Genomic DNA, 25,744 nt, shown 5'->3' with positions numbered 1-25,744 from the left:
ATATATATATATATATATATATATATATACTGTATGTATGCAGATGTATCACAAAAAAAAAAAGAAACTGTGTGAAAATCGTGACTGATTTCATCATTATGTCTTAGACAGGGGACTGAGGACTGATACATAGTAGTAGAAATTTACAAACGAACATTTAGCTGGAAAGCAAATATTCACACCCGGGAGGTGGGAAGAAAAGAGGAAGGAGCAATGAACTGGTTAAAGTCTTTTCACAAATATGTTTTCTATGGGGCCTCACACCTTTTGCCCTCGTCCTGTGTCAACCACCTTTCTCAAGGTCTTTATATTTTAAATCCTTCTCTTAAAATGAATGGACTGAATTCATTCATGCCTTAACTGATTTCTTAAAAGCTTTCTTTTTAAAAACTGGCCTCGATAATGTTCCATTTTACTGGAATAGTCTTTTTTTTTTTTTGCCCCTGTCCAGTTGATTATGATTTTTTTTCACTAATATTTATGAAAATTCCTGTTTATATCTTATGCAACTTTTATCTCTTCTATTCTCTTTTCCCGTGATTTTCCAGTTTGACCAGTATAAAAGTTGTGACAGGACTTTCATGAGATTTATGTACACGTCCGTTAGTATTGTCGGGAGAGTTCGTTAAAAATGTTTGTTCATCGTTTTCTTGTTCTAAATGCTGCATTAACTTCAAAGTTAAGTGGTCGGGGAAATTATTTTGTGTGGTAAGTTTCTTTGCCGCTGATAGTCGAATACAAAATCAAGATATTTTAATTTCGTGTCTGTATTCCTAATTATATCTATTTCATCATCGGTGTATTCAAGGACACATATAAATTATATTCTTACAGATATGGATCTGAAAACTGATTTCTTTTTTGCTGATAGGTTTCCAGTACATAATATAATAATGTATTAAAATCCTTATTACTTCTACATATTAGACAGTCCTAATGGTGTAGGCTACCGTCATTTTGCATTTCCTTAGTGACTTGTTTATGGGACTAGTTCATTCAGTTTACCAGAGAAAGTACTGGTCAAATGCATAGTACTTCGACCTGAACCATATTACATTGTGTGGAATGATTTCGTCTAATATTCCGCTTTCATGAAATTTCATATACAAATGACTTCAAACTGGAGACCAAGGGTCACTCATAACCACACCAAAATTTTGAAATAAAAATGTCCCGGTGAATTCACATTCAGTTCTTTCACACAGATTTTTATCAGTCCTAGCACTGTTCTTGCTTTCAAAGGTATCTGATAAAAGTTTCATCATAGCTACCTTTGTAGATAATGATACCACATCAAAACTCAAAAGCCTATATTCTCAGTTAATCTCTACATTTTAAATTCACTTATTAAGTCAACACTTTTTTTCTGTTAGCAGTAGAAATGGTGTCAAGCAATGGGTTAAGACTAGCAAGCAGGTATGCTGCTAAATTGTATGAAGCGGAACCAACAAGCGGGAAATTGGTTTTTACGATTTTCAATGGTTACGTCACCTTGGCTCACACACACTTTTTTATGAGATTTCATTTCCTTTTAAAAGTTCTGTAACTTTTTTTTTATTAATATTTTTCATTGAAATTACTGTTCACATTGCTTACAGATTTTTTTTGAGTTCATTGTATGTATTTGCCTCACTCAAAAGAGTATTCCTGTCTTCTACATCGCCACTATCATTAAAAATTTCTAGCGCTCATGATTTCTCAACTTTCGTCTTGTGTATATTTTCATTTTTCATTTAACTGATGGTTACCATGAATCCTTTTTGGAAATTTGGAGTGTCTGGCTTTTTCATATTTGCGTTAACAATTCCCGTAGTTATGTTTACATTTTCACTGGCATTGTCACTGTACTTTTCCAAAGTCCTTTAGTTGTTCCCACGCTGTTCATTGCACTGTCAAGGTGTTTGTTTCCACAGGTTGACGAAACTTTCAAGATTAGTTTTGAATAAGCAACTGAGTTTTATTTGCATGTTTTCGTTGAGATCCTGCCACTCTTTCTTCTCATTTTTTTCGTACCAATAATCTCGTAGACGATCTTTCCATCCAAGGGGTACTGTGAGGTCGAAATTCCTTCTTTTTCTAGCAATTTGTTCAAATGAATTTTAATTTCCCTTGTATTGATGCTGATATGTTTTTCTTATATAGTTCGCTGAACATCACCGAAACGTCGCTCTTCCAATTTCAACAGATTTTGTTATCACTGAACTTCGAATCACTTGTTCTTTCCGACATTCACGAGGGAACCGCAGGTGTTCTTTCGCTAGGGTGAGGCCCTTTGTAAAATCTTTAACGACTTATTCCAAGATGGCAAAGAGAAAAGTTTAAGATCGACGGCGACGCGTGGTATCCACTGATGCTTAAAATCATACTTACATGGCGTGCATATGTACATGTATCGCAGGGAAATTGAAACCCTGGGTTTAAATCCTGACCAGTTTTGTCTTAAAATCAAAGACAGAGGACCGATACATAGTGGTAGAAATTTACAATATATATAGGCCTACTAGAGGGACAGGACAAGCATCTGCTTACATACAGACAGTTTCAGTGTGATTTTAAGCATATATATATATATATATATATATATATATATATATATATATATATATATATATATATATATATATATATATATAAAGAGAGAGAGAGAGAGAGAGAGAGAGAGAGAGAGAGAGAGAGAGAGAGAGAGAGAGAGAGAGAGAGAGAGCTTTATCCAGTAAATGTTTTCTTAGTTAGAAAGAGACTGCTTAAACTTCTGTTGACTTGAAACAATCCCAAGCATGGCTTACACACTAACTTTCTTCAGGCGCCATTTCAGGACACCTGACATTTGAGTTTACTAACCTCCTTCGTTCATTACTGATGAAAAACCAACTGATGATTGCTGTTAATTTTCTATAATAAACTGTTGTGTTTCACTTGTTTACTCACAAAGGTTTCCTGGTCTTTGGAAGTATGCTCAGCAAGCTTTTAATCACTCTGGGTAGTTCCAAGTTAATGTGTGCACATTTTTAATAATGATATTAATAATCCATGTCTTTTACAGCTCGCTGTCTAGATGAAAGGCACCACAGAACTTCATGTAATAACGAAAGGCAAAGAGAGTGAGAGGGAGAGAGAGAGAGCGAGAGAGAGAGAGAGAGAGAACACAGATGTAAGAAAAGTCAAGGGTATATGACGTCATCCGGCACCCGAAGGAGACGATGATCTAATGGCAACAAGTGTTAGCAGGTAAAGTCATTTGTTGTGGCTCCTTCTGGCGAGCAGAAGTTGTATGGGTTTTGCTCTTCTTTGATTTTGTGGTGCTTTTAGACTTCTGAAGTGTTGCAGGTTTTCTTTTCAGTTCTTGGGGCTTTAGGTAAAATTTTCTTGATCTCTTGAGTTGTGCCCATAACTATTCTTTGAGAAATTTTCTGAGACACATGTAAGTATTAACAAGTCAGAGGTTAAGTTTTTATTCCCAGGGTTTAACGGCCCTGACTTTATTTATCGTCATAATATCCCACATACGCAAGGTATGGCTGTATACACTAAGCCTGGACGACCTGTTTGTCGTCAGAAAAACTTAAAGCAAAGTTGCCATGAAGTTCTTAGTTTTAAGATTTTCGGTAAGTTCTACAGTGTTTATGTATTTGCTGTTTACTGCCGTCCAAATATTGACAGTTCTATATATGACAGTCTTTTGGAGAGGATTAGTATGGCTCAGTCACTGGATTCAAAAGCTTCATTTGTTATTTGTGGAGACTGCAGTGCAAAGCACAGTGAGTGGCTTAAATCAAATTCCAGAGATCAACATGACTGGTCTGCTTTTGAGTTTTGTGTATCCTCTGATTTTGTTCAGCAAATTGAGGAACCTACACATACATCTGGTAATAGATTAGACCTCATTTTCATAGATGTTCCAACTATTGTCAAGACCAAGTTCTGCAAGTATATAGGCACTTCCAATCACTGCGCCATTGAGATGGACATATCTGCCAATTAGTATAGTCCTAATGCCACCATTTGGAAAAACGGTCAGCCTGAAATTTAGAGCCAACTGGGATCGCATTACTGAAGCTGGTCAGGCAATCAATATTTCAGATGCTGTATCAGATCCAGATCCCCCCCAAAAGTTAAATGAAATGCTGATGGCTATTTTAGTAAGGTATGCCCCTAGAAAGGTCATCAAATTCAGGACAAATGACCAGCCATGATTTGCCGATACGTGTTGACGAACTTACCATAACAAACAGACCAATTTCAACAAAAGAAGAAAAAATCGTTCAAATGAAAATTACACCATTTTTGTTAAGTCTTGTCGAGCTGCGAATAGAATTTACCATATGGCTGAGAGGAATTGCAGTAATTCCTTAAAGAGGAAACTTGAAGAAATTACTCAGCCTCATCTGTGGTGGACCAAATTGGCATCATCTATCTTTGGGTTAGGCTCGTCTTCCGTTCCACCACTACTAACAAATGATGGTAGATTGGTTACTGGCCCTAGGGAAAAGGCTGAACTGCTTCATCAAGCTTTTGAAGCTAAGCAATCAGCTGAGGATGTCCTCTCCCTGATACTTGTCATCCTGAACCTACTCTTACAAAGTTTGCATTTCGCTTTAGGGATGTTAAGAAATTTCTGGATAATCTTGGTAGCTGGGATGGAGAAGGTCCTGATGGTTTCTTCCCTTTGTTTTTTAAAAAGGTTTCTAGTGTGTTGTCTCCCAAGATTAGCAGATTCTTTAGTTTTTAGTTCCACGTAGTATCTTTGCTGATGAACACAAACTTATATATATATATATATATATATATATATATATATATATATATATATATATATATATATATATATATATATATATATATATATATATATATATATATATATTATATATATATATATATATATTTTGGAACAGGCACTGTATTAACAGTGCCTGTTCCAAAAATGGCATTTCTGCAGGTTGCAGTATACAGGCCAATTTCTTTTCTCCCTGTGCTCTCCAAAGTTGCCGAAAAACTTACTTTTAAGCTACTGTATAAGTATGTGGAATCTAAAGGATTGTTAGCTGATAGTCAATATGCATACAGGAAGTAGTTAGGTACTTGCGGTGCTCGTGTATATTTGACATGCCACTTGCAAGAGAACTTTGACAAGGGTTTTGAATGTAGAGTAATTCAAATAGATTTTAGTGTTGCTTTCGATTTATTAAATCACAAGGCACTTATTTATAAACTTCAGAATCTTGGAGTGAGGGGATATATTTAAGGTTTACTTCAAGATTTCCTTACAGGCAGGCAGTAGCGAGTTGCTCTTGATTGGATCTTTAGAGAACTTAGCCTTATTGTGTCTGGGGTTCCACAGGGTAGCGTTCTTGGTTCACTGTTATTCTTAGTGTATACAAAGGATTAGTTGTTGGCCTGGAAAATAAGATTGTTCAGTATGCCGATGATGCAACACTTGTGGTTTTAGTTAAGCCTCCACTTATGAAAAATATACCTTCCCTTAGTCTCAATCGTGACATGGAGCGGATTAGTGAACAGTGTAGTCAGTGGGGTATGAGGCTGAACTCAGTAAAACGGAAACGCTGTTGATTAGTAGATCTCGTGCAGATTTTCCACCCCATCCTCCCCTTCAGGTGGATGGGACTCTGCTGAATGAGTCTGAAGCTTTAACTATTCTAGGAGAAGTTTTTGATTCACATCTTACTTTTGAGAAACATCCAGTGTCAGCCAATGCTGCACGAAAGTTATGCAATCTGTTTTACGTCATTTGTGCTCCGGTGTGGATATCTGCTTCTGCCAGAGATTTATCTCTTTTAGACAGAGTGGTTCGTGGTGGTCCCTTGTTTGTCAGTTTTTCATAAGTTGCATTTCAACAAAGATCTTTTACATTCACAATTGATCCCTGATCTTTTCCTGCCGAGAGAGACCAACCAGATTTGCTGAAGAGCATCACCAATATGCAGTAAATATGCGTCGCAGTTGAACTTCTCAGTCCCAGAGGTCGTTTACTCCTGACACCGTTGGACTGTAGAACAGTTTCCCTGGGAATGTCGTGCAACTGGAACTTCAAAAGTTCAAGCGAAGATGTGATACATCACTACCCTAATGCGATTCTCCTTGCAGTTTAATAATTCACTCACATCTTTATCCGTTTATTAATTCGTTAATTTATTTTTTTTCTTAATAAGTGAGATCTCTTCTTTTTATATTCCCGTTTATCTCCTCTAACTTCTTTCTAATGAATACCATATTCTTTGGAAGTCTGAATTTCAAGACAATGGTCTCTTTGGGCTTATTCCATATGGATAAGGTTCATCTTCTGAATAATAATAACAATAATAATACTGAAATTGCACATTGGGGGATGGGTATAATGATATATCTGGTTACGTTCTTTTGCTAATTTTCACATACCAAGAAATAATTCATTATTATTATTATTATTATTATTATTATTATTATTATTATTATTATTATTATTATTATTATTATTATTATTATTATTAAGGGCCATAAGATATATAAGCAGGAGGTCGCGTAAGCTAAGAACAGTATTGTATAAATAGCTCATGTGTTAAAATGAGTGAATAACAGAAAGAAAATAGAAGCACAAATATCACTCAATGGGTCTTTTTCTCTCACTATTGGTATTGTTAACACTCATGTAGATGACCCATTTACAAGAGACTTACTGATTTCCTGCCAGGTTATCTTGCTGAAACTATCTGAATTCAGTGGTGTTCATGTGTAATAATAATAATAATAATAATAATAATAATAATAATAATAATAATAATAATAATGATACGATACGACGACGACGACGACGACGACGAAGAAGAAGAAGAAGAAGAAGAAGAAGAAGAAGAAGAAGAAGAAGAAGAAGAAGAAGAAGAAATATGAATTACAGCATGTTGTTTTTCGTGTTCGGCGATATCGTACCGATTCCAGGATTTTGAATACATATCATACAATGATATGGATGTAAATATGTGATAATTATATTCATTTGCATGCAAAGACTAACTCATGGGGGTGGGGGTGGGGGTGGGGGAAGGACTTGTACCCACTATCAACATTACACGTTTTTGTAATGTTGTTCTGAGAGAAGCCATCCCAACTCTGAGTTCTGATGTCAGTGCTTTATTGGCGAGAGAAGATCATTTGAAGAAGAATTAAAGGAAAACTGAATCTGTGTTTACCGAAAGTCAGTGGTACGACTACAAGACTTATTTATATTCCATGATAAGTAGATGGCACATGCCATTTTCCCTTGAAAGTGGTGTTGCAAAAGGACTAACTTTCTGAGTCTGAGCAAATATTTTGGGGTGTTCTGCACACAGATGATCTAAGACGTATGTGCCAGCATGTTGTTGCATTTATTGGCGGTCACCCATTCTGCAAAGGCTTCCGGATCGAAAACGTTAAGATTTGAACTGAGGCACAAACACATGCAACCTTCCCTTGCATGTAAAGTTCAGCCTGTCAGAGTGAAGGAACCTGGTTGCTGTAGAAAATAACCTCAGGCTTTACATTTCCTAAAAGAGCAGATATGGGGACAATACAGTTCTTTGAACTGTAATTAGACAATTCTTGAACACAACTGGAGCAGCTGCTCGGAAGAAAAGCACAACCGCTACATTATTTACCTTTCTAGGAATCCTGTTCTTACAGTGATTTCCACAACAATTCTCCTCCCTTGCATCTCCACGTATATAACAATTCGTTTGTGTACTTATACCAAACTGTTCATAACCTCATTTCCTCGTAATATGGAAAATAATGGAGACAGCAGATAATTAGAAACCTCTGGATGTGCTATGCAGACTTATCTATGAGATTCAGATTTTCTTCTTTCATGCACACCTCAAGCCGGCACTTCAATCCCTCGCAGCAAACTTTTATCAGTAACCGTCATTGACAATTCTTTGTCCTTCACACGGTTTCTTTGAGGCTTTAAATAATTTTCACATTTTGCAGATTACATTTTGATTTACCTTCACATACATTTTATTTTACCCTTGAATACTTTAATGCGACAGCAACACCTATCACATAGAGGTTGGTACCACCTGGCTTGCTTACTTCCTTTAGTACCCCATACGGACATTGCATCGTTTGCCTGCAGTGACACTTCCTAGTATAATGTTCATCTTCCTTCTCCTTTCTGGATTTAGCAAATGTAGTATGCTTTCCCTTCAACTTATCTCTTCATTCCAGCTATACATTATGGGAAAAAAAAGAGGGTATAAAAATCATCCTTTCCACAAACCTGGTCTTGTAACATTCACTCTTTTTGTACAGAAAGAATGGGTGCATTGCAAAGAATTTTCATATGGTAGTCATATTTTCATATGCCGACCAACTGATGGTAAGAGGTTTTGTAACCTTTACGGGCACATAATGTAGTCTGTCAGTTCTCAAGCCCAAGATCATCTTCTTCACATTTTAACCATGAATTTTCTCTCAGCTTTGGTGGTTTACAATCCTGTGATTTTGGTATTTTATATAACTCTAATAGCACTGCCTTTACGGCCAAATGGGCATTTATTTTCTATTTGTGACCTCTGTAACTCAGTGTATCTGTTTTGTCAATCGTATCTGCTCATAGATTTCACACACCGTGAAAAGAGTAAATCTAGTTTTTGTATCTTCTGGCAGTGTAGTCAATAATCTAAAGAAGTAACCAGTATTTGAAGGTAAATAAAATTAAAAGTAAAATAAATAAATAAGTAAATTTCCTTTTAATAATGGTAAAGAAATTAACTATACATACAGGAAATTTGCAAATCTAGTTTATGCCTGGAAAGACTTTTGATTGTATTTTTCCTGCAGGTAAAACCAGAAGATTTTCTCAAGTATTTCTCCATAATGAAAGAGATGAGGGTTGGTCGTTTAAAAATGTGAAAATAGTTACTGTTCCATCCTTAGTCCAAACTGAGTAGACTATTTCCCATGATAATATAAACTTTTGCTTTTCTATCCTGAGAATGGACTTTGTTATATTCACGCAGTCTGAGTGTTCCAGCAGCCTTGCTATTCAGATAACTAGGAACCTCTAAAATATTAGCATTAACTTCACGTATTTATCACTCATGGCTAAAACCTGTTAGCGGTTGGATAAGGAAACTGACTATCTTAAGTCAATCTTGTTCCAGTATAAAAAAAAAAAAAGTCAAAGAATCTTCATGACCACAAATAGTCTACATCCCATTCAAACACCAAATTTGCTCATACTGGATATAATATATACAGTATACTTAACACTAATCTTCTCTCATGTATTATTTGAACACTTGTTGGGCAAAACCTTGTCGGTACCATGGATTTTTCGTTCATGTTTGCATACATGAAGTTATTCTCTCTCTCTCTCTCTCTCTCTCTCTCTCTCTCTCTCTCTCTCTCTCTCTCTCTCTCTCTCTCTCTCTCATAAATATTCGGAGGAGGTTTTCCCAATGCACACCGGGATTTTCGACCGACTGTGTGGGTAATTTGATTTTGCCATTTTCCTTCAAATTTAGAGCAATTCATCTTTAGAGTACTGAAAATCGGTCTTGGAATACTGTAAGATGATGGCATACACATAAAGGTGGAACAAATAAGTGAGGACTATAATCAGAGAGAGAGAGAGAGAGAGAGAGAGAGAGAGAGAGAGAGAGAGAGAGAGAGAGAGAGAGAGAGACCTATTCAATTATGTTGTATTTAATCACAACGCATAATCTACAGCGCATTATAAGGCGAGGAACCAGGACTTGTTTATAAAGATGGTTCCATGGTACCAGTCACCTGAATTGCTACTGTATTTGAATTGATTGATTTATAGATTCTAGGAGAGATATACATGATAAATATACTGTGGCCTCGAAATGCACACGTCGTATGTACTGTGCACGTGTGCTGGGTTACTTGAGCATACTATCGACAACTTGGTGTGTCAAAATATCCGTTTCCTGTAGACGAGTATCAAACTGCGTCATATCAGTTTCCTGTTGACACATATGTCACTCTGCACGATTCCATCTTTTGTCTCTTTAGAGCAATACTGTTTTATTTCAGCATTAGATAAAAAACAAGGGCATATGGCTAAGTTTCATTTTACCTTGAACTTTCATTAGATAAGAATCAGTCCTCTGAAGACAGTACACACACACATACACAAAAACATATATATATATATATATATATATATATATATATATATATATATATATATATATATATATATATATATATATATATATATATATGTCCACCTGTGACCCGTTGGGTCACTTAATGTTGAAAATTTATAATAACAGATGAATAGTTTAATTCATTATATGAATATATTTAAAATCCCGTGATTTTTTTACATAACATTAACAAAAACAATATTTTATCACGGAAGAACATTTTTACTTACTGCATTTTCACAAAAGGTCCACTTTTAACGAAAACGTTGACATTTTCTTTTCTTCTCCCTAGGCTGAGTGCTGAAATACAGGCCTCTTGACGTCAATCAAAACATATTCCATCGTTTGACCTTCTGCTTTATGAATATAGTCATATATATAGTCATATGCATAATATATAGTCATGTATATACCCATATGCATAACAACGCAATGCAGTCAGTTTTTTGTTATTTTTCATTTGCATTTGTTGATTATTGAACCTCCTCTCATGTTCTTGAGCTGGCCTCTTGTCAGGTGCGATTTCAATTCTTGCTTCAGGAAAGTTTCTTACTTCTTCCTTAGCATGCTGAAGGGTCATAAAGTATTGGTTGTCTTGTCTTAGAACATCTAAATAATTCAACAATGTTGCATTGAATACCATCATTTTGTAAAATTATAATAATTCTAATTTCAGTGCTTTCTTGTGAATCCAAAAAATGTAGCTGGATATATTTAGCTTGTTCATCGGGTTCAGGAATTTGTGATTTAGTATAATGATAAACCTGCCTTTGGATTAAGACAGAAGGATTCCAACCATTTCTAGAAGTTATTTCCTTTGCTCCCAAAGACATAATTTGGAAAAGACTGTTATACTATCTTAGGTTCTTCCTAAATTCATTTGCAATGGGCTGATCGCTGCTGAATAAATGATGAATTTCAGGGGGCAAAGCTTGGAGATTTTATAATCTAACTTTTCCATTCATGCAACAAAAATTGGCAGTTTCTCCGAGAAACAGATGAGCTCTGCAGTGAGGACAAATCCTATTCATACGCCAAACAACTGCAGAGAGATTTTGGCCCCTCCTCAAATGATTTCGTCTGTGCTGTTGAATGAGTCGCTCCTCTCTCTCCGCTTCTGTCTCTCTGTCTCTATTTTATCTTTGGCTTTCTCTCTGACTGTTAAGTCCCCATCTCTCTCATCTTTAGTCTCTCTATCTCTATTATGTCTTTGTTAAGTTCCTCGTTGGGGGAGTCGGTAGAGTTGTGGGTTAGCACTCGCTAGGCCCTAGTTCGAGTCTCCGGCCGGCTAATGAAGAATTAGAGTGGTGATAGAAATTCATTTCTTGCTATAATGTGGTTCGGATTCCACAATAAGGCCCGTTGAAGAAACCAATTGTTCTTAGCCACGTAAAATAAGTCTAATCCTTCGGCCAGCCCTCAATCTGGAAAACTAAGAATTTTTTTATCCTTCTCTCTGACTGTTAATTTATCTTCTGTCTCTCTATTTCTATTATGTCTGTGTCATTCTCTCTGACTGTTAAGTCCCCATCTCTCTCATCTTTTGTCTCTCTATCTCTATTATGCCTTTGTCCTTCTCTCTGACTGTTAAGTCCCCATCTCTCTCATCTTTGTCTCTCTACCTCTATTATGTCTGTGTCCTTCTCTCTGACTGTTAAGTTCTCTCTCATCTTTTGTCTCTCTATCTCTGTTAAATAAGTCCCCATCTCTCTCATCTTTTGTCTCTCTATCTCTATTATATCTGTGTCCTTCTCTCTGACTGTTAAGTCCCCATCTCTCTCATCTTTTGTCTCTCTATCTCTATTATGTCTGTGTCCTTCTCTCTCTGACTGTTAAGTCCCCATCTCTCTCATCTTTTGTCTCTCTATCTCTATTATGTCTTTGTCCTTCTCTCTGACTGTTAAGTCCCCATCTCTCTCATCTTCTGTCTCTCTATTTCTATTATGTGGTCCTTCTCTCTGACTGTTAAGTCCCCATCTAATCTCTATTATGTCTGTGTCCTTCTCTCTGACTGTTAAGTCCCCATCTCTCTCATCTTCTGTCTCTCTATTTCTATTATGTCTGAGTCCTTCTCTCTGACTGTTAAGTCCCCATCTCTCTCATCTTTTGTCTCTCTATCTCTGTTATGTCTGTGTCCTTCTCTCTGACTGTTAAGTCCCCATCTCTCTCATCTTTTGTCTCTCTATCTGTATTATGTCTGTGTCCTTCTCCTGTTAAGTCCCCATCTCTCTCATCTTTTGTCTCTCTATCTCTAATATGTCTGTGTCCTTCTCTCTGACTGTTAAGTCCCCATCTCTCTCATCTTTTGTGTCTCTATCTCTATTATGTCTGTGTCCTTCTCTCTGACTGTTAAGTCCCTATCTCTCTCATCTTTTGTCTCTCTATCTCTGTTATGTCTGTGTCCTTCTCTCTGACTGTTAAGTCCCCATCTCTCTCATCTTTTGTCTCTCTATCTCTATTATGTCTGTGTCCTTCTCTCTGACTGTTAAGTCCCCATCTCTCTCATCTTTTGTCTCTCTATCTCTGTTATGTCTGTGTCCTTCTCTCTGACTGTTAAGTCCCCATCTCTCTCATCTTTTGTCTCCCTATCTGTATTATGTCTGTGTCCTTCTCTCTGACTGTTAAGTCCCCATCTCTCTCATCTTTTGTCTCTCTATCTCTAATATGTCTGTGTCCTTCTCTCTGACTGTTAAGTCCCCATCTCTCTCATCTTTTGTCTCTCTATCTCTATTATGTCTGTGTCCTTCTCTCTGACAGAAACTATCTCAAACTGAAGGATCTCAAGAATCTCTATTATGTCCGCCTTCTCAAACCTCTCTCATCTTTTGTCTCTCTATCTCTATTATGTCTGTGTCCTTCTTTCTAGTCCCCATCTCTCTCATCTTTTGTCTCTCTAGCTCTGTTAACAAACCCCATCTCTCTCATCTTTTGTCTCTCTATCTCTATTATATCTGTTTCTAGACTATTATTTATCTCTCTCATCTTTTGTCTCTCTATCTCTATTATGTCTTTGTCCTTCTCTCTGACTGTTATCTCTCTCATCTTCTGTCTCTATCTATGTTATTTCTGTGTCCTTCTCTCTGACTGTTAAGTCCCCATCTCTCTCATCTTTTGTCTCTCTATCTCTATTATATCTGTGTCCTTCTCTCTGACTGTTAAGTCCCCATCTCTCTCATTTTCTGTCTCTCTATCTATGTTATTTCTGTGTCCTTTTCTCTGACTGTTAAGTCCCCACCTCTCTCATCTTTTGTCTCTCTATCTCTGTTATGTCTGTGTCCTTCTCTCTGACTATTATATCTGTGGCCTTCTCTCTGACTGTTAAGTCCCCATCTCTCTCATCTTTTGTCTCTCTATCTCTGTTATGTCTGTGTCCTTCTCTCTGACTGTTAAGTCCCCATCTCTCTCATCTTTTGTCTCTCTATCTCTATTATATCTGTGGCCTTCTCTCTGACTGTTAAGTCCCCATCTCTCTCATCTTTTGTCTCTCTATATTATATCTGTATGATGTTAAGTCCCCATCTCTCTATCTTCTGTCTCTCTATCTATATTTCTGTGTCCTTCTCTCTGACTGTTAAGTCCCCATCTCTCTCATCTTTTGTCTCTCTATCTCTGTTATGTCTGTGTCCTTCTCTCTGACTGTTAAGTCCCCATCTCTCTCATCTTTTGTCTCTCTATCTCTGTTATGTCTGTGTCCTTCTCTCTGACTGTTAAGTCCCCATCTCTCTCATCTTTTGTCTCTCTATCTCTATTATATCTGTGGCCTTCTCTCTGACTGTTAAGTCCCCATCTCTCTCATTTTTGTCTCTCTATCTCTATTATATCTGTGTCCTTCTCTCTGACTGTTAAGTCCCCATCTCTCTCATCTTCTGTCTCTCTATCTATTATTTCTGTGTCCTTCTCTCTGACTGTTAAGTCCCCATCTCTCTCATCTTTTGTCTCTCTATCTCTATTATATCTGTGGCCTTCTCTCTGACTGTTAAGTCCCCATCTCTCTCATCTTTTGTCTCTCTATCTCTGTTATGTCTGTGTCCTTCTCTCTGACTGTTAATTCCCCATTCTCTCATCTTTTGTCTCTCTATCTCTATTATATCTGTGGCCTTCTCTGACTGTTAAGTCCCGTCTCTCATCTTTTGTCTCTCTGTCTCTATTATATCTGTGTCCTTCTCTCTGACTGTTGAGTCCCCATCTGTTGGTTCTGTCTCTCTATCTATGGATTTCTGTGTCCTTCTCTCTGACTGTTAAGTCCCCATCTCTCTCGTCTTTTGTCTCTCTATCTCTATTTATCTGTGTCCTTCTCTCTGATAAACTCTCTCATCTTCTGTCTCTCTATTAATATCTGAAAGTCCCCATCTGAATGTCTCTCTATTAAAATGAAAGTCAATCTCTCTCGTCTTTTGTCTCTCAGCATTATATCTGTGTCCTTCTCTCTGACTGTTAAGTCCCCATCTCTCTCATCTTTTGTCTCTCTATCTCTATTATATCTGTGTCCTTCTCTCTGACTGTTAAGTCCCCATCTCTCTCATCTTTTGTCTCTCTAGATTATATCTGATCCTTCTCTCTGACTGTTAAGTCCCCATCTCTCTCATCTTTTGTCTCATAATATCTGTGTCCTTTCTGACTGCCCCATCTCTCTCATCTTTTGTCTCTCTATCTCTTTATATCTGTGTCCTTCTCTCTGACTGTTAAGTCCCCATCTCTCTCTTTTGTCTCTCTATCTCTGTTTTCTGTGTCCTTCTCTCTGACTGCGTTTCTCTCATCTTTTGTCTCTCTATCTCTGTTATGTCTGTTCCTTCTCTCTGACTGTTAAGTCCCCATCTCTCTCATCTTCTGTCTCTCTATCTCTATTATATCTGTGGCCTTCTCTCTGACTGTTAAGTCCCCATCTCTCTCATCTTTTGTCTCTCTATCTATATTATTTCTTTGTCCTTCTCTCTCTGACTGCTAAGTCCCCATCTCTCTCATCTTTTGTCTCTCTATCTCTATTATATCTGTGTCCTTCTCTTTGACTGTAAGTCCCCATCTCTCATCTTCTGTCTCTATCCTGTGTCCTTCTCTCTGACTCCCCAGTTGTGTCTGTGTCCTTCTCTCTGACTGTTAAGTCTCCGTTTTCATCTTTTGTCTCTCTATGGGTCCTTCCCCTAAAATCTCTCTCATCTTTTGTCTTTGAGATCTTCTCTCTGACTGTTAAGTCCCCATGTCTTACAAATATGTCTGTGTCCTTCTCTGTTAAGTCCCCATCACTTTTGTCTGATGTCTCTCTCTGACTGTTAAGTCCCCAACTTTTCTTTTGTCTCTCTATCTCTATTATGTCTTTGTCCTTCCTTTGACTCTTAAGTCTCCGTCCTCCATCTTCTATCTCTCTAATTATGTCTTTGTCTTTCTCCAGTTATTCAAAGAAGGATCCAGGAATTTCTCTTGATCGGCTCCAGTGCAAACGGAATGGTATATATATATTTATATATATTTATATATATATATATATATATATATATATATATATATATATATATATATATATAACAACACGTAAATCCATAGGTTTTGAATGCAGTGTATAGTTCTGCCACTGTTGGTTCCATATGGAGCCTAAGGAGGTATTATTTTGTGATAAACTGCATTAGGAATATTGAATGATTAAAAATGAAAGTCAACTGGGCTCACAGCATCAGTTGGGATATGTTAAAGTTTATAGTACATGCTGCACCTTTACATCAGATGCTTTTCCTTTTATGGGGTTAGGCGCTAAATAAGTTTTGTCGGCGTTTTCTGTCCTGTGTACGTTCCGCCTGAACTTCCTTCAGGTCAAGGTCTTCATCCAGCCCCTTTTCCGTGATTTCTTGAGACTTCCAGAACTTCCATATCCACTGCTTCTCTGTCCAGTTGTTCCTATTCCCTTTTCATCATGGGTCAAAACTTCCCCGGTCTTTGAGATCTCAGTATTTTTACAACTTCTGGACACCAGATCTCTCGGCCAATTTTCCGCATCTTCTCCCCTCCCAAAGGGTTAGCCAGGAATTTTCTTTGGAGGCCGGAGGCAAATATCCGGGACTGACGTATACTAGGGAAGTGATGAAGTGCTCAGTAAATGTAAAAATAATAATACCAGCAGATGCTCGCTACCATTTGTACCCATATCCCCATACCCATACCCACCCATCTGAATCATACCCATACCCATACCCATAACCATACCATATCTGTACCATACCAACACCATACATATATCCATACCCATACCTATTTCCGTACCCATGCCTATACCTATACCCATACCCATACCCATACCATACCCATACTGATACCCATACCCATACCTATACCCATACTCATATCTGTACCATACCTATATCTGTACCATACTCATACCTATACCCATACCCATACCAGTACTCATATCCATATCCTTACCAGACCCATACCTATACCCATACCCATACCCATATCCATTCCATACCCATACCCATATCCATACCCATACCACACCATTCCATACCCATGCCCATACCCATACCCATAAGTGTACCATGCCCATGTGCATACCAGACCCATACCATACCATTCCCATACCCATGCCCATACCCATATGCATACCATACCCATACCCATACCCATACCCATACCCACAGCTAAATTAACCCAACTAATAACAGACAGCAAAAGTCTATAGGCAGCACCAGCCCCATTTACCTTCCAGTCATATACAGACAACTAACCATATCTTGGTTCAGGTGCAGGAGCAACTGCTGATGGGTTTCAAACCAATGCTGATGCCATTGGCAGTTCCTGACCATCACCAGTAGTGCCTGCTGTTGTTCTAGAATGACCTGCTGAGTCCATTTCGAAACGAAAATAACAAAGCTCAGCCAAAAATCCTTTGTTATACTGTATACTGTTGGGTCACTTAATGTTGAAAATTTCTGGACAGGGATGGGAAAGGTGGAGGGGAGGGGCAGGGGAAAGGGATGGGAGAGGGAGAAGGGGAAGGAGAGGGGAATGGGGATGGGATGGGAGGTGGGGAGGGGAAGGGAGAGGGGAAGGGGAGGGGGGGAATGGAAGGGGAAGGGGGAAGGAAGGGAATGGAGGGGAAGGGAAGGGGAAGGGGAGGGGAAGGGAAGAGGATGGGAAGGGGGGAGGGTAGGGGAAGGGGGGGAGGGGGAAGGAGGAGGGAGAGATGTGGGTAAGGGGAAGGGGAGGAGGGGAGATTGGGTAAAGAGAAGGGAGGAGGAGGAGAGGTGGGATGGGGAGGGGAGTTGGAGGGGAGAGGGATGGGGAGGAGATAGATGCAGGTAAGGGGAAGGGGAGGGGAGATGGGGGAAGGGGAAGAGTGAGGGGAATGATATACACACAACACACCCAGAAAGGCAGCGAAGGAAATTCTAATATAATAAACAACAAGTGTAATAATTTAATAGAAGAAACAAAAGCTGTGTAGATAATGAATCGTAACATAAATGTACTAAGGTATTGTTGAGGGGTCAGAATTTCCTGCACTTCGTGCCAGTAATTATCCAAAATGCAAAAATATCAGCCTTATGGTACAACAATATAATTTGGTATAAAAATATGTAACCTTGAGATATAAAATTGTACATAGTGTGGCATAACCAAGAATGTAATTTATGTCACTGCATTATCGAACCATGCAACTTTTTTCTCCCAGTTTTTCTGTAAGCAAACGTCCTGAACAGATCATCATAACCTGGAGACCTCAACTGTTGGTTTACAGAAATGACTCCAAAAGTAAAGGGTGTATTTAGCTCCTTTTGGGACACGCTGCACCCGCTTTTAAACCTTGTACTTTATCCCCATTCCTGCTTCTCTTTTTTCAGTGTTGCTGTCCAACCTCTCTAAATATTAATGCTTTGTGCAATTCTTGGATACTTCTGAATTATGTTTTTAGCTTGTGGAATTGGTCATCAGCTACAAATGATAACAATGAAGTTCAAAATTACCATTCTCTTTTAAATGTGTTATAAGACATCAGATCTAAATATATATATATATATATATATATATATATATATATATATATATATATATATATATATATATATATATATATATAATATATATATATATATATATATATATATATATATATATATATATATATATATATATATATATATATATAATCATGAAGTACAAATGTATATATAATATCATAAATATATGGAGAATTAGCGCATGGGTACGTCTACTGGAGTTGAAAATTCGTGTCCCGACGATACCAATTCATTTATCACTTACATAAATTCCTTTCGACAATTCTCCATCGGAGATATTCAGGTAGCGTGAATTTGATATTAAGCGACATTTGTAGCTTCATGATTGTATATAAATCACGGTGTGATAAAAAATTTCATATATATATATATATATATATATATATATATATATATATATATATATATATATATATATATATATATGCTATTTCCAGTCTGCTGGAATTTCTTTCAGCACTTGCGACTGTCACACGATTAATCAACAGAACTTTCATGGAAATGCTCCAACAGGTACATGTTGGAAAATCTGCAGGAAGCAAAATATTTTTATGATTATTCAAGCCTATTGCTGAACGATTGAGCTCAATTTCCAGTGTTCAAACATTGCTATCACCCATCATTTGTTCAGCCTTTCTGCTCTGACCACTTAGTCTAGTGACACAGAAACCCAAACAATCCATGGCATTCCAACTGTTGACTGACTCGTGAACTAACGGACGATGATGATAATCTCTTCCTAAACTTTTTTCCTCTGATATAGCGTATTAATGGCGACGTTCATATTTAATTATTGTTGCCTTTTCAGTTAACATGTTCGCTGAAAAAGATTCGGGTGCTGTTTAGACTTAAGGTTCTTTAAATGCAGTGATGACGGCTGAATTGCAACTTGCACTGAGGCATTCCTACAAAAATTGGGAGTTGAGCTAATTGCTATTTCTAGAACATATGTCCTCACATCTGGTGACTAAATGAGTTTCCTTTTTTTGCTGATATTAAAAAGGGTATCATACTATGTACACACTACTGTTGTAAATAACTGTTTGAACAGAATGACTAGAATTGCACCAGCATCTATGTAGCTGCCATGCTACCATCGTCCTGAGTGAAGTCGCGATAAACTCAATTCATGCCTCCCTTCTAGCATCTAATGGTCATTTGATTGTCAGAGGCATACATTCTTTCTAAAATTGTCCAACAAGATGGTGAGTCACAGTATGTGATTTATAGGTTGTGGTGGAACGTGGCCCTGCGTCTTTATAAAGTGGTGTAGTTAAAATACTTGCTAAAGGTAAAATATGAAATTCATTCACCGCATCCTTCACGATGTGCTTTCACTCCCAACTGGACCTACTTATTCTCTTTCTCTCTCTCTTGGAACGGCTTCCTCTGTTAGCAGCAGCTATTTCGAATCTCTCCATGTGGAGTTCTAGGTCTCTTGAATGAGCAGTCAAGATCGCAGAAGTGCCTAAGAGGTGCAACTTTCAAGAAACTTGTTTGTTAAATTGTATATAGTTAACAGCTGTTTATATAACAGACATTCACTTACGGTAGTTAACTGTACAATTTCTTTAAGAAACAGCACTTGACTTTTATACAGTTAGCCTTGGTCACATCTTGGGTGGAACGGAAATGTTTTGCGAAGATTCGTTTTACTGACAGTTTCCTAAATAGCTGGAGCTGTGATTTACCAACATTACGGAAATAGACTGGACGATCTGTAAACAGCTGAAGGTAAGCCAAAGAAAATGTAATGCAACAAGTGCTTTGTCAATTCATCCGGCTTACTGAGTGATTGCATAAAAACGAAATGAAATTTTACAAATATTTGTATGAATTGTTAATTTATGTAAATATCTATTCTCAGGGTTGTGTTCTTAGGCTGAATAAAAGCATATGGAAAAGAGATTGTTCATTGCCACACACACAGACACACACACACACACACACACACACACACACATATATATATATATATATATATATATATATATATATATATATATATATATATATATATATATATATATATATATATATATATATATATATATATATGGTGTCTTCAGCCCTCACTCGAACTTTCGATCCTTTTCTCTGTAGTGTCACTTGGCAGACATTACGTACTTCTGACCAACTCGAACAGTCTGGAAATATCTTGATAAATAATTACATAAAACCTCTGAGAAAATTGTTGTTAACATACTTTTAATGGCAATCACAGATCAGAAAAACTGCACTGATGCTTTATCGATAAACACATCTGAAAACTAAACTTTTTTATAAAATTGATATTAACTTTATGAATCTTGAAGGTAAGAGAAATTTAGTTTTAATTTTATTTATTTGGCACTGTAACAGAAACGGTGACAGAGGGAGCAATGGCAAAGAAAATGATAATCTCATAAATTATGGCTTGGCCAGATGATATGAGAATATGACGAAGATTGTTTGCAGCTCCAAAGAAATTAAGCACATACGATGATGATTGTGCTGATTCAGCAAATACCATTTTCACAGTATGTGAACAGAAGAAACATACAAAGCATTCTGTCTCCGGTAGACGACCCTGAGTTCCTTTATTTCCTCCTTTCATGCTGGCACCATGATCAATGACTGTCATCTCATATATTGCATAGCATTTCATTCGTAGTCAAAACTTTAGAGAAATAAAAAATAATAAATAGTAAAATGTGGATACGCAATGGTAGTTTTGGAGGGCTGGCAAAATATGACATAACTGTTCCATTGATGGCATTTTTATCTTTACAACACAAAACACGCTGAAATCAAGTTCTTCCAAAACTAAAATTACTTTCTCCAATATATGTAGGGTTTCAGCGTTCATGCATTTAGTGGAATAATGTTTACAACGTCTTTGAATTCGGAATGTATGTTCAACTTTTGAGGGTTTTTATAACTGCCTCTGCAGTTGGGAACAACATAGTGATACAACATTTCGATAAAATTACAGTCGAAAACAAACAGCTCCCTTGACATTCCTCTGTTTGCAAACAAGGCACGTTTTCTGCCTGCCCAAAGAGACAGAGAAAGAGAGAAACAGCCATGCACACTTAAGCTGATTGTAGGATCGTTGTAATATGAAATTCCGAGTAAGAATATTGTTTACTTCTTGATAGCCAAGTCATCACTGAATTATTTTGAATTATAGTAATTGCTCATACAAGTAATTCCTAATGAAATAATCTTCCGGACTGTGAGAAGTGATTTTATACTAATGAAATAATCTTTAACAGCTCTCCTAGGGCGGAACTGTGAGAACGGGACCTACAGATTTTATTATAGCAGAAATGAATTTCTATCACCAGAAATAAATTCCTCTAACTCTTCATCAGCCGGCGGCGGAATCGAACTTCATCGAATGACGGTCTGAGTGAGAGCAATTTCTCCCAAAGAGAGAATAACTTGCACTGAAATATGCATTGTCTCACGAAAAGTAATGCATGATAATTCCAGCCAGAAACAATACAATTAATTGATGTCAGCGGAGGCTTGGCAATGTCCCCGCTATACCGGCGTCCATCCCACTGTGCTCTGGCCATGGATGTTGGTATGCTATGGGCACAACTCTTCAAAATCCCTCCATTTCTTGTCCGTGACCGTGTTTCTGCTGTGTATGGTATTCAGACGTTGTGTACCAAGCTTGTCTTTGCTCTCTCTATCCAATGGACTTTTTCTTTACCATTGGTCTGTCTGTCTATCTGTTTTTTCCCTTGCTGCAACAGGGACTTTCTTACCGCTCTCTCAACTACGGCTTCAGTGCAATATCTCCCCAAAGTAATTGAAATGCTGTAAACACTGTTTATATTAACCTAATGAATGAATCAAACTCTGTCTTTGGAGAAATGAAATTTGTATATGTTGCGGGAGATCTGTGCCAAAATAATTGAAATATACTATCAGTTTAGTCAGCAGAGTGCTAATAACAAGAATCAGAATAATTTCATGTATCTCTCTAACATCAGCAGAACAATTGCAATTAAAAGATCTAGATATACCTATTCATGCTCTGGAAACGCCAAAAACAAAGGGCGTAAAGACTCGGTTGAACTTTACTCTTATAAGCTGTAAAAATATCTAATTTTAATATTATAATAATTTGTATTGCATTTAGCAATGATCTTTGCTGAACCAACAGTGTACAAAATGTTTAAGGGAAAATTCTGATGACTTTCATTACTGTACTTGCAGGAAGAACTGATGAGACAACTGCTACTTGCTGTATAGGATCCCAAGTATGCTGCGGTGCCTGTAAAACCAAAAATATACTGAACAACAGCAAAAAGGTTATTTTTTTCTTTTTAATAAGGAGAATTCTGAGGTAATGTTAGTAAAGTCTTCGTTGCCTGCTTTATGATGTCTGAATATACCAATAAAGTGTCCTATTTGCTGCCTTAGTAATATACACATCTTTAAGACATTAGACTGATAAGTGAATTACTAGCTATGTTGGCCATGGCTGTAGTCAACCACAAAGGTGGTGGCGGAGGACTTGGAAGCAAGAGGGTGGAAGAAGAAGACGACATATTAACGACCTTGCGCCGTCTGCGACAAACACTCCAGGAATGCCACGGGAGAGTGGGACTGATGGACCAAAGAGTGAATGCCCTCCAACCTCATTACAAAAAAGAAGGCGGGGAAAATAACATGAATTTTAGATGGAGTAATTTTCATGCACATTCCCTCGAAAATTATGTGAAAGAGGATCAGTGCCATACGCAGATCTCTGAGATTCCCCTAAATCATATGGTGACTGGTATGACAGATAGATCTTATAATGATATAGAAGCACTGGAACCTACAAGTCTTGAAGAGCTGCACAATTATCCTGAAATAACGAACAAGACAAATCTGTACATGAATGGCCTGGTCCAGCCGTTGCCACAGAAATACCCTTGTGCTTTGGAACTAGATTTAGTGAGTTTAGCAGAGAAGCATGCAAAGGAACTTTGTGATATGTACCATTCAAAGTCAAATGCAATGAATGGACGAAATTGTGAAAAGTCGGAGCAAAGGACTGTTATGGTGGATGTTAAAAGTGAAAGGAATAATGATTCTGAAATTTCAAGAGACAATGGGGAAAACAAGAGTGACATGCATTTAAAAGGGGTTTGCTTCCAGATCCTCGAATCTAATGGCGATCCACTTTCTCGAATAAACGGAGTGAAGTTGCCGGAAGAAAAAAAGGTTAGGAAATTTTCCAAGTGCAAAGAATGGTGGGCTGAAAGACTCAGCAGCACCAAAACACACGCTAAGGATTTGTATGAAAATGGAATAGAGGAGGTGAGTGAAAAAGAGGAAAATTCTCATTTGCAATCACTCGAAGAGATGACCCACTTGACAGTTAACGAAGATTTTTACAAACAGGAATCTTTAGAAAGTTACACTGTCTCAAAACGGGAAACCCCTAGGGTGAGCAGGAGGAAAGAACGTGTCCTAATTCGAAAAAGAAATATTGATTTGGAGGATTTGCCAGAGGAATGTGAATATACAGACTTCTTACTGACTGAAAACACAGAAAGTAGGACTAAAGAATGTCATGAAGATTCACCACCTGTTGTACATGAAATGGGGGAGGAATCATCCACAGACAATGAAGCAAAACTGTTAGTGGAAGCCAGAATTTCAGCAGAAATCGATGCTGAAGGAGAAACTAGAGGTACAGAAGATTCCAAAGAGACCAAGGGTACAGCATCGGTAGATGTACCTGTGTATAAAATTCAGAGTAGTCTGGACGTGGTAGAGAAATCCTTGGATGATTTCAGGAAGAGTATCTCAGAACTTTCTGACAATTTGAAACATATGAACAGTTCTCAAGAGTTGAATCTAAACTCTTTCACTGTGACGAGTCTTACAGACGCAAACGAGGATTCTGAAAGTATATCAGATCAAAGAGTAAACCGTTTCAAGTCTTCAGATGTGCCATGGTCCATACATAACTCAAAAATATGTTTGATGAATAGAAAATGGAATTACAGTAATAAAGCCAAAGAACACAATTGCTCATCTATGTTGAATATGCATGGAGTAAGTGAAGATTCTCGAAGAAGTCATAAAATCAGAAAAAGAAATAATTTCGCGGTGAAATTAATCAAGTGCAGAGGTTCAGGGACAATGCTGTTTTCTACAGATAAAGAGAAACTTATAAACCACAGACAATACAAGGACAAACAAAGCTGGCTCCATAAATTCCTTATATTTCTGGTGTTTATGATGCTTTCATTCTTTGTTTTTTACATTGTAATAACAGTTCCTATTATTACTTTATCTGTTAAACACAATGGAAGACCTGTTGCCTTTTAACACACTTCAGGGAATGAATATGTTGCGGAAACTATATTAAAAAAAAGTTCTTTTGAACGACCATTAGTGGACTGATAGTTGTTCTGTTACAAATAAAGATTTCTTATCTTCTTATGTGATACCGATATTTTCTTTAGGACACTTCTCAAAAAGTGATTTCTTCCTGTGAACGATCATTCACTTCCTGAATACTGTGAATGCAAGTATGTAAATAAAGGAATAGTCAAGCCTTCTTATAGATGTTCGATAAGGGGAACATCATTTCCTAAAACCAAGGTTGGTGCTAGATGGTTCTGATAATAGTAACATTCATTTTTATATTAAATATTCTTGTTTTTTCTATTAATGTATTTTAATGATATGCTTCTATTTTTCATAAGTAATAGTATTGTGTACAATTTTATTTTGAAACAGAAGTGCTGTAGGGTATGATAAATCAAATTGCATACAATAATCCTTTTGAGAAACTTTTAGGTGTTTAGACTTTATTTAATGATGAAAGTACTGTAAGTTAAGCTGTCACTTTGAACTTGAACTGGCAAGTCAGTATTTTAGACAACGGTCCTTTGTAAATAACCTAATTACTGTAATAGTATAGTATTGCATCTATTTACAAGATACTGCACAAAATTTTAATTAGGTGTTTGCTTCTTCTATGAAAGTCTTATGCACTTGGTAAAAATGATTGCTTTTGAAAATCACTAGATCAAAAAATGGAACTGGAATTTAAATATTTCTGCAAAGTAAAGAAACTGTCTTATTAGAGCCTATTGCATTGTTACTCAACACAACAGCTAAGAATTTATCAAAGCCCCCCTTCTTCCAGGGGGAAGGACAACCTTCAAGTGGGTTGTACCACCATTCCTTCCATCCTTCCATCCTTCCTTCCTTCCTGTCCTTCTCGTGAAGTTTTAGTTAAATCACTGCATCAACTTATGCCTGTTGTCCGTAATTTTACCTCACTTTATCAGTACTGCGAGTGCATATCTTCATTCACTTCTTTTGAGTAGATCTGAATTATCTCCACACATCGCCATCAGTCATTGTCTTGATAGTCTCACTGTCTACTTTTTTTTTTTTTTTGCCTAGACCATCTGTCAATTTTTATTTGGCGCTACGGTGTAAGTAGCTTACTTGTATTCTACAGAGGAAAGTTGCTTAAAATTTGCCTATCACATAATGTTTAAGTCTGTTTATTTATAATTGGGGTCTGATGCAACAAAACTGAGCCGAGTGTTCAAAATTTGTCCGTGTACATAT

General features: G+C 37.2%; 1 protein-coding gene across 12 annotated transcripts in view; it reads left to right on the top strand.

Moving 5' to 3' along the window:
- LOC136856566 (uncharacterized) overlaps positions 1-25,236 on the top strand; it is a 44,160-nt gene extending 18,924 nt beyond the window's left edge. For all 12 annotated transcript variants that reach the window (XM_067134432.1, XM_067134426.1, XM_067134434.1 and 9 more), the window contains 2 exons: positions 3,044-3,228; positions 22,373-25,236. In XM_067134432.1, coding sequence (XP_066990533.1) covers positions 22,628-24,484 — 1,857 coding nt within the window. In that variant the 5' untranslated portion in view covers positions 3,044-3,228; positions 22,373-22,627 and the 3' untranslated portion in view covers positions 24,485-25,236. The remainder of the gene's footprint in view (positions 1-3,043; positions 3,229-22,372) is intronic.
- The last annotated feature ends 508 nt before the right edge of the window (positions 25,237-25,744 follow it).

The sequence above is a fragment of the Macrobrachium rosenbergii genome, chromosome 36 (assembly GCF_040412425.1).
Source record: "Macrobrachium rosenbergii isolate ZJJX-2024 chromosome 36, ASM4041242v1, whole genome shotgun sequence".
NCBI lineage: Eukaryota > Metazoa > Arthropoda > Malacostraca > Decapoda > Palaemonidae > Macrobrachium > Macrobrachium rosenbergii.
Note: the sequence above shows the minus strand (reverse complement) of the source record. Positions and strands in the feature narration are given on the sequence as shown.